This window comes from Balaenoptera acutorostrata, chromosome 1 (assembly GCF_949987535.1).
Source record: "Balaenoptera acutorostrata chromosome 1, mBalAcu1.1, whole genome shotgun sequence".
Lineage (NCBI taxonomy): Eukaryota > Metazoa > Chordata > Mammalia > Artiodactyla > Balaenopteridae > Balaenoptera > Balaenoptera acutorostrata.
This window is the reverse complement of record NC_080064.1, coordinates 83839411-83852090: the sequence shown is the minus strand read 5'-3', so window position 1 is coordinate 83852090 and position 12680 is coordinate 83839411. Positions and strand designations below refer to the sequence as shown.

Here is a 12680-nt window from a genome sequence, read left to right as displayed (position 1 = left end):
TACAGAAAACAGGAGCAGACCCAAAAAGATTTCAGATGTTGGAATTTCCAAACATACCCTATAAAACAATGCAGACTATATTTAAAGAAATAAATAGATAAAATAAAACAAAGATATCTACCAAGATAAGGAAATAATAAAAAGCTACACAGACTTGAGAAAACCAAATGGAATTCTTAAAAATAAAAATACAATTAAAATTAAATATTTAATCAATAGGTTTAATAGATTTCACACAGCTGAAGAGAAAATTAATAATCTAGCAGCTAAGTCAGAATTGACTATACAGAGTATAGCAAGGAGAAAACAAAAAGACAGCAAACAAAGAAATAAGAGACACTGGTTACAGTAAGACTATCTTAGTTGGTGTCCAGGAAGAATAAAGAAAGAAAACAAGGCATAGGTAATGGCCAAGAATATTCTAAAATGGAAGAAAGACACCAATCCATAAAAACTAAAAGGCCCAGTGAATTCTAAGCAAGACAGATAAAAAATAAATCCACACCTAACCAAATCATAGTGAGCTTCAGAAAACCAAAGACAAACATAAATCCTTAAAAGCCTCTACGGGAGCAAAAAAGAATGATTACCTTCAAAGCAGCAACAGTTACAAACTAACAGTTGACTTCTCAACATTAATAATGGAACCAGAATATGGTGGAATCAAATCTTCAATGTACAAAAAGAAAATTACTGCCAATCTAGAATTAAACATTCAGGAAAAAAGACACTTACATGAATGAAGGCAAATAAAGACATTCCCTGGCAACATGGAGAGGGTTCCTCATCAGCAGACCTGTACTAAAGAAATTTATAAAGGACATATTATGGGGGACAGGAGGGTTGATCTCAGTTGAAAGGTACAGATTGCAAGAAGGAATGGAAAACAAAGAATGTGATAAATATATAACTAACTCTAAGTAAATATTATATAAAACAATAATAATAATGTCTTACAGTACTAAAAAAAAACCCACAACAAATGCATCTAAATAAGGAGGAAAAGTGAATGGGGTCACTGCTCTGAAGTCCTTTTACTGCCTGGGAGAATGACGAAGTATTTCTTATTGATTAATGTTTAGACCTGAAAAGATAAACAGATGGCAAAATTTCTAGGGTAACCAGTAAAATTAAAAAATAAAAATTTTATATAGAGAATAACTTTCAAACAACTAGAAGAGGTAAAAACAAAATGAGGAAAAAAACAAATCAATACTCTAACCACAAAGCAATTATGCTGGTAATTAACAGCAAAAAGAAAAATACAAGAAAAATTCCCAAATATTTTGAAATTGTGGTATGTTAAATACTGAGACAAATTCCTAAAAAGGAGGAATCTTTTTTCCCACCCCTGAATCTGGGCCAGGCTTGTGACTTGCTCTAGCCAACAGAATGGGTGGAAGCCTTTCTGCTTTCACCCTGGCTTCCTGGAATGTTGACCTGAGGCTACCATGTGAGGAAGTGGTATAGCCTACTGAATGATACAGTCACTTAGATGAAAATCAAGGCATCCCAGCCACCAGCCAGCACCAACTACCAGATATGAACCTTCCAGTGCAGCCAATCCTCTACTGGGTTCCTCATAAGGGAACCCAAACAAAACAAGCAAAGGAACTACCCAGCCATCCAGAGAAATAAGGGGGAAAAATAACTGTTGGGGTGGTTTGTTATACAACAATAGGTAACTGACATAAATAAAGAGATTCCCTTTCGTTTGTGAAAAGTCATGGGTCAAAGAAATTTTTAAAATATTTGAAATGAATGATATACATATCATATGATATGTTTACAACATAAGAGTTTACATCTCAAAAAACTGTGGGATGCAACTAAACAGTGCTTAGAGAACTTTATAACCTTAAACAAATACATTAGAAAAGACTGAAAATTCATCATCGGTGTGAACATTAGAAAAAGAACAAAATTAACTGAAGTATAAAGAATAAAAGAATACAGATAAAAGCAAATAAAAATGAAATAAAAGACACTCAACAGAGGTAAAGCAAAACTGAAAGTCAGATTTTTTAAAAAACTGACACATGTTACAAACTCATGGCAAGATTGATAACAAAAAAAGGGCACTATAACCAATTTTAGAAATTAATCTATAAATTAGATAAAATCCTCATCAAAATCCCAACATGCTGATTCTAAAATTTAAATAGAAATAAAACCAATGTAAGAGTTGATAACTGAGGCACATTTCATATTTTTATAAGATTCACTGCATTCATAAAGGTTCCTCCAAAGCATCTATAAGAGAGCATTAACTACTTATTTACAAGTAGTGAACCATTAGGTTCATAACGACACTTAAGAAGAATTCATTGGTCACTTCCAGGGAATAACAAGAAACTGATGTATAATAAAGAAGCAAATATCCATCCTGCCTTTCCTAACTGAACTGTACCACTGGGGAACCAAATAGATGAAGAAAACTTCCTTTTTACAGAAACATTCCACCTTATAAATGAAGTAATAACCGAATTCAAATATCACCATTTTGTAAGCCCTAATAAACTCATTGTTCTAGGTATCAAATATCAGTGGCTGCTCAAATCACAAAAAGAAACTACCAGACATTATATACCTCGTGACAGAGAGTATACCACATCAACACCTAAGAAGCATTCTTGCCCAAAAAATAAAAACAAAATCTAAACTTGATCAAGCTTTTAGATCCAACTAGCAATTTACAGGAAATACAGAGAATGAAGAAAAATTATACAACTGGCATAATCCAAATTACAGAATATGTATAGGTGAAAACACCTGGTTGCTTCAACAAATAAACTATAACAAACGGGAAAGAGAAATGGCATGCAGACTCACAGATTAAGAGAGACTTGAACAAAAAATCCCACAAACACATCTGAATTATAGTGCTCAGGAGCACACCTTTGGGTGATAAAATTATAAAGAAATGCAAAAATGTAATTACTATAGAAGTCAGGATAGTACAGAGAAGGGGCTGTGACTGGGAAGGGGCATGTGGCTTCTGGGTGGATGGCAAAGATATTTCTTGACCTGGGTGGCAGTTACAAAAAAAGTCATTCATTTATATACGTGTTTTATGCACTTTTCTATACTTGCTGTATAATATACAATAAAAATGTTTTTAAAATCTTAAGAGTATTCCACCATGACTATATTTTAAAATTAATATACTACAATAAAATTGTTAATCTAACAATTTACATAACTTTGAATTTAACATAAGACTTTTTCTTAGCCCCTGAATGATTCTTGACTGTTCTTTTGAATCTGAAACCGAGTTCCCTTACTGAGTTTATGATTACTCTCTCTATCCAATTCTTTATTCCCTTTTTTGTCCCCTCTGACCTCAATCCTGTGCTAACTGAACACTAATCAACCGGAGTCAGATGACGAAAACTGCTATTGTCGATAACATCGTTAATGTACTAACATTGCTATTATATATAGCATCATTAACATACAAACCCAGGTTGTTTCTCCAGGGCAAGATGAGCTAATGGACCCCCAAGCCATGGACCACCTGGTCTGAGCCTCATAAACCAGAACATCCCGACTCCCAAAACTATGATTAAGAAATGTCACAAGATGATGATTAGTCCCAGCTTTCGTTTTTCCCCCTTTAAAAAAAAAATCCCTAACTCAAAGACCAAGATGGAGTGGATCTGAGGCTTGTCTCTCACTCTCTTGCTTGGCGCCGTGCAATAAACCCTTACTTTGCTGAAAACACCTGCTGTCAAGAGTTTGGCTTTCTGTCCATGGGCGCATGAGGCCTTGCTTGGTTACAAATCTAACTATATCTGAAGGATCTGATAAAAATATTTTATTCTGTCTTTTACCCTCCACACGGCTAATTCAAACGTAAGAACTCTTATAATCAGGTACCATTTTTACCTTTCTGATTACTCACTGATAAAATAAAGATAATAAAACAACTATCTCAAAAGACTGTTGTGAGGAATAAATGCAAAATATTTAGAACCTATAATATGGCAAGTGCTCAATAAATAGTTAATAGTAAGGTTACCAGCTTCATGTCTTCGCAGTCCCTTCTTCTCAAATCATAACTCCACTAACGCCATGCCTTTGCTCATGCTATTTTCTCTACCTAGAATGCCTTTTACGCCTTATCTCTTAAGATCAGGCACAAAAGTGAAACCTCCCCAGGCAACAACCAAAACAATCAAACATTCCCAATTCAGTGCTCCCTCCCACAGAATTATTATTAGACCACAGGTCTAGTCATACTGACTTGTACGACTTTTCTATGTATTTGTATTTCCACAAGACAGGGGTTAGAAATAATGTTCATCAATTTGGTATCTCAATGCCTAGCCTAGTGACATACATGAAGCATTCAATAGAATGTACTGGATAAACATTGTATTTCCTTCCACATTGAAATTTTCTTCAATGAAGTAAGGGGAAGTAGCTATTTTGTTGAGCCAGTGATAAAATAGAGAGAAATGTATTCACTCATCAATAGTTAAACTGGAAATTATCTGATACTTACGTTAAAAATGGGATCATTTCATTGATTCTGTCCTACACTTGCCTCCCCCCGTGCCTCCACTGCTTTACTGAACAACACATCTTGGGCATTACTGCAGGGGAAAGCAAATGAATACCACAGTTGAAAACACCTTAAATCTAATTTCCTGATGCAACAAAACTGTATCACAGGTAAACAGAGAATAATATTTTAAATAAAATATACCAGCAGTTTCTTTTTTTAACTAGAAGTTTGGTGTGAAATGTCCAGACACAGGATTCTCTCTTTTAATAGTGAGTTTCTTAACAGCAAAAATCTTGCCTAATTTAATTTTTAATCTTCCCAAGTGTCCAATACAAAACTAAAATGAAATGGGTTCTGTCTTCTCTCACTACAGGATCCATCTAGGAAACAGACCTAATCTCATTCACTACTGTGTGTCCTCAGCACCTAGCACTAAATGTTGAATGAAGGTACAGACTTGTATCATACCACCCAACTCTCGAGAATAGGACCTTTTTTTCATCGCTATAAACCCAGCATCTGACATGTAGCAGGCACGAGATGTTTTGTGAGTTAGTGCATGACCTTTGGGTCCCTTTCTTTGAGTGGTTCATTGATTCCCATGCCACCCTACTTCCTCCAGTCCTTGTTCTGGAATGAGGAAAAGATCTGATTCTACCTCAACTTAAGTTACTTAAGTTAACCTCTAAGATATAATGAAGAAAGAATGACAGTAACACTGAATATGGAGTCAGAAGATTGAGTTTGATGTAAATTACCATGAAGCATTATTATAAGCAAATTAAAAACATGCATAGTAAAAAGGAAATGTAACAATATGCCAATACCATATTAATCAAAGCTAAGATGCGTCGGCTGTAAATTGCATCCTAATTTCAGAGAAGCTGAAATGTAAAAAAGTCCTACTCACTAAAGTAGGATAAATTTATAGGACCATACTTTTTCCTTCTGAGGAGACACTCTGTGTCTTGTTGCTTACTTCATAGGTTTATGAAAGTGTAAATGTTTTAAATAGCGACATTCAGTGACCTATAGACACAGTATGCTGATTAAATAACCAAATTATGATTTACCTAGAGAAGCTGCCTAATTCCACATAGTACATTTATTTTTAATGCCAACAGATAACTACTGGCACTAAATTAATGCCAATAGATAACTTCTTAAGCAGAAAGTAAATCATACAACCCATGTTTATGTCTATTATTATGGTACCATTATAGTGGTATGTGAGATTGTTACGTCTATTCACAGATATCAAATTAGCTGAATGCTTTGATGAGCTTTATTTTCAATTTTATACTCTATTAATTTAATTGCAATCATTCAGGACTGCTAATTAGCCAAACAACAAATGCATGTTTTTTTTTTAAAAACACCTTTACCACACTCACTAGTTTTATCTAACAAGGCTTCAAACTATCTTAATATGCATAATAGTTCCCAATGGAGAGCACAACCATCGGTTATCCAGACCATTTTATCCTAATGCCTATGGAAGGCTATATTCTTAAAAGAGATGCCTAAAACAAAAGTTATTTCCTCATGAAAAGAATGTTATGATAAAAGCCATATTCTTAAGCAAGGGCCTTATGTCTAATTTTTTGTAGAAATGACTACAAATGTCATTTATAAACAACTCTAACATTCTGTAAAAAAATCACTCCAAAAAAAATAACAATAGGGAAATACAATACCCATTTTGCATAAAATTTAATTTGCCATATATAACTCTAAAGAAAATTATAAAGAGCGCCTATCTTTCTTCTTCATAACTCCAGTTTAGGGAATTCCCTGGGAGTCCAATGGTTAGGACTCCATGCTTCCACTGCAGTGGGCATGGGCTCAATCCCTGGTCAGGGAACTAAGATCCTGCAAGCTGCGTGGTGAGGCCAATAAAATAATAATAATAATAATTCCAGTTTATATTTTATTGCAACAGATTAGAAGGTGGTGATATATTCATCATCCATGACCGAAAAAGGAAGACCATTCCCCACTGACTCCACAGCAGAAACATCACAGAGGAGGAAGGATTCTGATTGGCCCAGTACGGATCAAATGCCTAGCCCTACCGTCAGAGTGCCAAATATCACCAGAAGGAAAGGTGTGAAAAAAGTACCAGGTAAGTTAAAGATGAGAACCAATACAACCCCCAAAAGGTATCATTTAAAAGAAAGGTTATAGTGATATAAATACATTGTCCTATACTTACTCCTGTCCGGTAACTTATTGACAAAATATACAGAAAGAATACCAATTAAATGTGCAGGATCTATTGTATAGCACAGGGAACTCTATTCAATGTCTGAGGTGACCTAAATGGGAAGGAAATTCAAAAAAGAGGGGATATATGTATATGTATAGCTGATTCGCTTTGCTATACAGTAGAAACTAACACAACACTGTAAAGCAACTATACTCCAATAAAAAATTTTTTTTTTAAATGTGCATGATGAAAAAAAATTTAGGAGAAAGTGATGTGCCCAAACAAAGATAAGTTGTAAATACCCACACCCAGGTTTAAAAAAAATCAAACAGCAAGCTAAGAAGGGGAAAGAAAGGGAAAACAACTGTGCAAACTAAAATATGAGTGAAGAATACTGACTGTCACCAAACAGTAACCTCACCTACTGTAACAAAAGTTTTGGATTTACAAAGCAGGTAACAGCCCACTCCACTCTGTCAGTCAGACCACACTTAGAATAATGAATTCAGTTTCAGACCTCCCTTTAAGGGGTGGAGAAATAGAGTATCATATTCAGGAAGCAACAGCTGAAAAAACACAGAGGAGTGAAACCATGTCACATAAAAGTAACTTAAATACTTCCCAACTCTGAATGAGTCTATCAATTCGAAAGGTTTCTTCAGGGAGATTTTCGTGGGCATATTTGAGGAAATTTTTATGAAGGCTCAGTAGTTACTGAGAACCTAACAATGGGATGTTTTGCTGTCCTTTGACAAGCACAGGGAAAGCTAAAGCTATCTTCTATTTACTGAGCTTTGTTCCAGCTACTGAGTTAGGACATTTTCTCATTTAATCCTCACAACTACTGATTAAGTAAATACTATTATCCCTGTTCTACAGATGAGAAAACTGAGGCTTAAAGAGGTTGAGTAAATTGACCAAGATCACAGATCTAGCAGATGGCTTAATAAAAACCTGAACCCATATCTAACACCAAAGACCATGTTTGATACTATGCTGAGTGTCTCCATAATAAAGACAGGTTTCTGCATATAAAAATATGCATTCTTGGAAATTAAAATAATCCTGAGACATTATTTTACACCTCTAAAGTAGTTCCCCCTCCAAAAAAATTCAAACATCCCTTAATGATGATTAGAGAATTAAATTAGCACTCATTCATAGTATTCTATGACACAATTATTAAAAAGTAATATGTGGAATTTGTGTAGCTCCAGAATGTTTATGTTTTCTTTTTCCACAAACACTAAAGAAAGCTTATAACCTTCCTTCATTAATCCTAATTCTGGCAATTTATTCCAAGGAAATAATTCAGCAGAGACAGAAATGTTCACTCACAAACACATATAGTGTTATCTGTAAAAATTACAGAAGCAATCTAGATACCAAATATTTAAGGGTAAAATAAATTATGATATAGTCACACAAAGGAGTATTTATGTATTTCTTTTAAAATATAGGTTCATGTAGAAACACAGGAATGATGTCTATGCTTTAAATGAAAATAGCAAACCATGTATATAACTGTGTAAAAATATATGCATATAAATAATAAAAGGTAATAAAAATAAAACAATATGTGTGTTATGGTGATGACATTATGCATGATTTTTTAATAGATCTTTATTGGAGTATAACTGCTTCACAATACTGTGCTAGTGTCTGTTGTACACCAAAGTACATGATTTTTAATTTCTTAAAATTGTCTTTAATGTTTCCACTCTATTGTTAACTGTCAAAAGCAGGTTATAAAATAATGATACTATTTTTATAGATTTCTAAGACTTGCTTTACCCATGCATATAGAAGGGGCCCAGCTCCTACAGAGCTCATAATATACTTCAGGAGACAACATTTACATTTGTAGCAAGAAAAAAATTGTTATTTAAAACAAACAGTAACCACAGCTCTAAGAAAAATGGGAGGGAAAACAGTGAGGATGTATGGGGAAAGAGAATTCCAGGCAGGGGAATAGCAACTGCAAAAGCCCTAAAACGGAATGCCTGGCCAATGATGCTAATATGCCCAAAGCTGAGAAGTTTAATTATAATAATTAAACAGTCAGTACCTAGTTACCCCCAGCATACCACAGACAGCTGCACAGTTCTGAGAACATAACCTGCATCAGTTGGTTTCTGTATAGAGCTGCTTTTCCTGGCAAATCCTTTAAGGCCTTCTTTACCTATAGCTGCTTAAGCATCTCCTTTTTATTCTGAGGATCCATATGATGAACCCTACAACATCCACTCATGGTTCATCCTAAGGGTCTCATGCAACTCCAGCCCCTCACCTGACACACGCCTGTACTTTGCAGAACGTTCAGTGAGCCTGTGAAACTGAGAAAAGTGAAGCCAGCCCCTTCTAAAGCTTGATTTGAAAGGAGCAGATCTCAAGAAGGAAAGCTGAATTCAGGTATGCAGGAAAGCTGTAGGGAGGTTAGTGGGGAGACAGTACAGGGAGTAGAAGCTAGAGATATGAAAACATCCAAGGGGTACAGAAAAGACGCAGCAACAGGCCACAGGGCTGAGGCTCAGGGGAAAATAGCCAACAAATTTACAACAGTGGGAATGTACAAGAAACTTGTAAATAAAAGAACTACTCCATTTTAAGATGTTCCCTATGTTGCAATATAATCCCTGCCACTACTCCCAAATTTTCAGTAAAGCTCTACTACAAATACCTGCTTTGTGACTGATGCTTTGGAGGAATCAAGGCAGATACCAAAATGACAGGCTCAAGAGACAACATACAAGTGGGATCTAAAATAGAGCAGAAGCATAGAAGAAAGGCATGACTAAGAGAAACACAAGCTCCCTGAAAACTCTCCAAAAATATTTGGTTATTCCTACCATCTATAGATTGGGGCTTTGAAAAAGGACAAAGGACCACCCCATAAGCTGGTGGCCATGGCTACACTCTGATGGCTAACAACTAGATCATACCCAGTCAAACAATTAATAGATGAAAAAAGAAAAGTACCTAAATACATGGTTCATAAGATTAAAAAGGGGTTGTTTAAAATTACTTCATGGAAAAGGTGACCTTGACGTAACCCTTAAAGGGTAAGAGTTGAAGAACAGAGGATACAGGAAGAGATATTCCAGGTATGGCTAATATCATGAATAAGGCTCCAAAGCCAGGAATGAGTGTGGCCTGTTCAGAAAACAGTGCAGAAACTGGACTATTTGGAACAGAGAGTAGTCACTGGCAGGCAATGGAATAAAAGATTAGCCAGGTAAGGTGAGACCAGATAAAGGAAGGTTCTGAAATCCAGGAAGAGAAATCTGAACTTTGACAAGCATTCATGGGAAGAGAAAGAAAACTGCTTTGTTCTGTTTTTGTTCTTTGTTTGGTTTTTTTAAGATCATAAAGTAGTTTGGCAATGTAGACTGGTCTCTTCCCTGCCTTCTAAAACTGGCCCACTGATTTCCTACCCTTCCCTACCCCTAGTTCCTGTTATATAATCTCAGGTACACAACTATCACTTCTCTGAAGATAATGCCTTTACTCATGTTTGTACTAGTACCCCATCTCCAACTGCCTGTCAGACAATTACCCTTAAAAATTCTTCAACTATCCTACATCATTTGTCCACCCTATAAATACTTACTGAATGTCTATCCTATGACATGTGCAAACTAGGAATTTAAAGATGACTCAGTCCATGCCCTCCAGAAACTCACAGTCTGATGCAGGTAGAAGCCAAGAAAATAAACTACCATACAGAGTGGTAACTAGAGTAGGGGAATGCTTAGAGCAGCCTGAGAGCAGAGGACAACAACATCAGTTTGGAGATCAGGAAAAGACAGGAAAAGTGCTAACTGAACTGAGTCTTGAAGGTAAATAAACATCAAAGTGTGGGAAGAAGTGGTGGGGATGACAGTGATTACAATAAGACTGCAACAGCTGGGCAGAGCCTGTCCTACTCAGAGTGTGTTAATTCCATATGGCTGGCTGAGTAGAAGCAGCAAAGGACCGGATCATGAACATCATTCACTCATGCTAAGAATTTTGTATTTTAGAATAGCTGAAAGATTTTAATGAAGAAATAACATGATTATATTTGTGTTTGGACTGAAAGAGTACCATCAAGCTTCTTCCTCCCATAAAATGCAACAAAAATCTGATAAGGGCTGCTATTGACATTCAATTTATCTCCAGTTATTCATTCCTACCCTCTTTCTAGGCTTAGCTCACATCCTTCATAAAACCTTCCCTAACTCTTCCCAAACACATTAATCTCTTCTTTCTCAGAATTTTTAAGGCATGACTGTCTGTACACTGCATTGTCATCATCTTACATTTTTAACTAATTCACACTTAAAGATGTCATATTTTTTTAATGTATGTGTAACACACACACGCACACACACACACCTCTCCATCCCATAGCACCTAGTAATACAACAGTCTGAAACAGATACTTCCTTTGAACTGAAATACATGGTCTCCTTTATCCACGAGTAAAAAGATTCCACTATTCCCCATATAAACAATAAACAAAATAAGATGTACGATTAAGCAAAACTAGGGTGAAAAAGGTTAGTACGGTGGTCACGTAGAATGCATAAAGAGAACTTTCTGGGGAGATGAAAATGTTCTAATTTATGAAAGGGATGTGTTATACTATTGTATCCATTTATTTAAAAAATGTACAAGGGGCTTCCCTGGTGGCGCAGTGGTTAAGAATCCGCCTGCCAATGCAGGGGACACGGGTTCGAGCCCTGGTCTGGGAAGATCCCACATGCCGCGGAGCAACTGGGCCCGTGAGCCACAATTACTGAGCCTGCGCGTCTGGAGCCTGTGCTCCGCAACAAGAGAGGCCGCGATAGTGAGAGGCCCGCGCACCGCGATGAAGAGTGGCCCCCGCTTGCCACAACTAGAGAAAGCCCTCGCACAGAAACGAAGACACAACACAACCATAAATTAATTAATTAATTTAAAAAAAAAAAGGAAAAAAAAAATGTACAAGATGTATACAGTTCAATATATATAAATTTTACCTAAAGATCTGTAAAAATAAGGGGTGGGGAGCAAGGAGCTATAAGAAACAAGAATGGTAGAATGTTAATGGTACTTCTTGTGTGAAGTGTATAGGAGGTCCATTATATTATTCTGCTTACTTTGAATATGTGTGAAATTTTCCATAATAAAAAGTATATTTCACCCAGTCAAATCATATATAACTAAAAAATTACTCAGAATATTAAATTACTCATTCTCCCAATGTCTGGAATAAAATGACACTGTAACTTTTAAAGTGATTTTATTATCTTTATTAACTATCTGGTTCTAAGGAATATCTTCTATTAACTATCTGGTTCTAAGGAATATCTTCTAAGGAATATCTTCTAAGACAAATCTACTGTCAATAGCATAGACAAATAAAGGTCAAGCAGTCACAGGTTCCTTAATTAGGCACTAGATAGCAAAATTAATTAGCCCTGTTACCAAAGCTACCCGAAAAGCCAGTAAAATATAAAGTTAGAATTTTCTGATCTTCAAGCTATGAGGCCAAAGATAGCAACTGAAAGATATCCAAATGATTCTGGAAGTATATTATCTACAAAGATAGATTTGACACCATTCTTAATGGTTTTATAGTAATTCAACCATTTTACCTCAGTAATTTAAACATCATGCTTATCTGCTCATAATTTGCATTCTCCTCCCACAAACTAATGTGTAAAATAAAGATTTTCCTTACTACTGCCAGTGCAAAAGATTAACAACAATCTTTTGTTCAGTAAATTAACTGTTGCATAATTTAATCCCCCAAAAAGTTTACAAAGTTTCTCAAAAAGAGGTTTGTAAAGCGTTTTATATAATAATGAATAAACACTTAAATTATTTAATAAAACTGATTACATTATACCGTCCTGCTATATTGCTACTATTTCCCATTAGATTATGTTTAAAATTTCCCTCACTCAATAATCTATGGCCTTATTAATCAGTAAC

General features: G+C 35.5%; 1 protein-coding gene across 2 annotated transcripts in view; it reads right to left on the bottom strand.

Annotated features, from left to right (window-relative positions):
- The window catches only part of ABCD3 (ATP binding cassette subfamily D member 3), an 83429-nt gene that overhangs the window by 68839 nt on the left and 1910 nt on the right, over positions 1 to 12680 (bottom strand). Inside the window, exon 1 of one of the 2 annotated variants that reach the window (XM_057527511.1) lies at positions 736 to 800. The exons of the other annotated variant lie outside the window; for it this stretch is intronic. Within the exon in view, the coding sequence (XP_057383494.1) occupies positions 736 to 788 (53 nt within the window). The 5' untranslated portion in view covers positions 789 to 800. Of the gene's footprint in view, positions 1 to 735; positions 801 to 12680 lie in introns of those variants that run through there. 2 annotated transcript variants of the gene reach the window in all.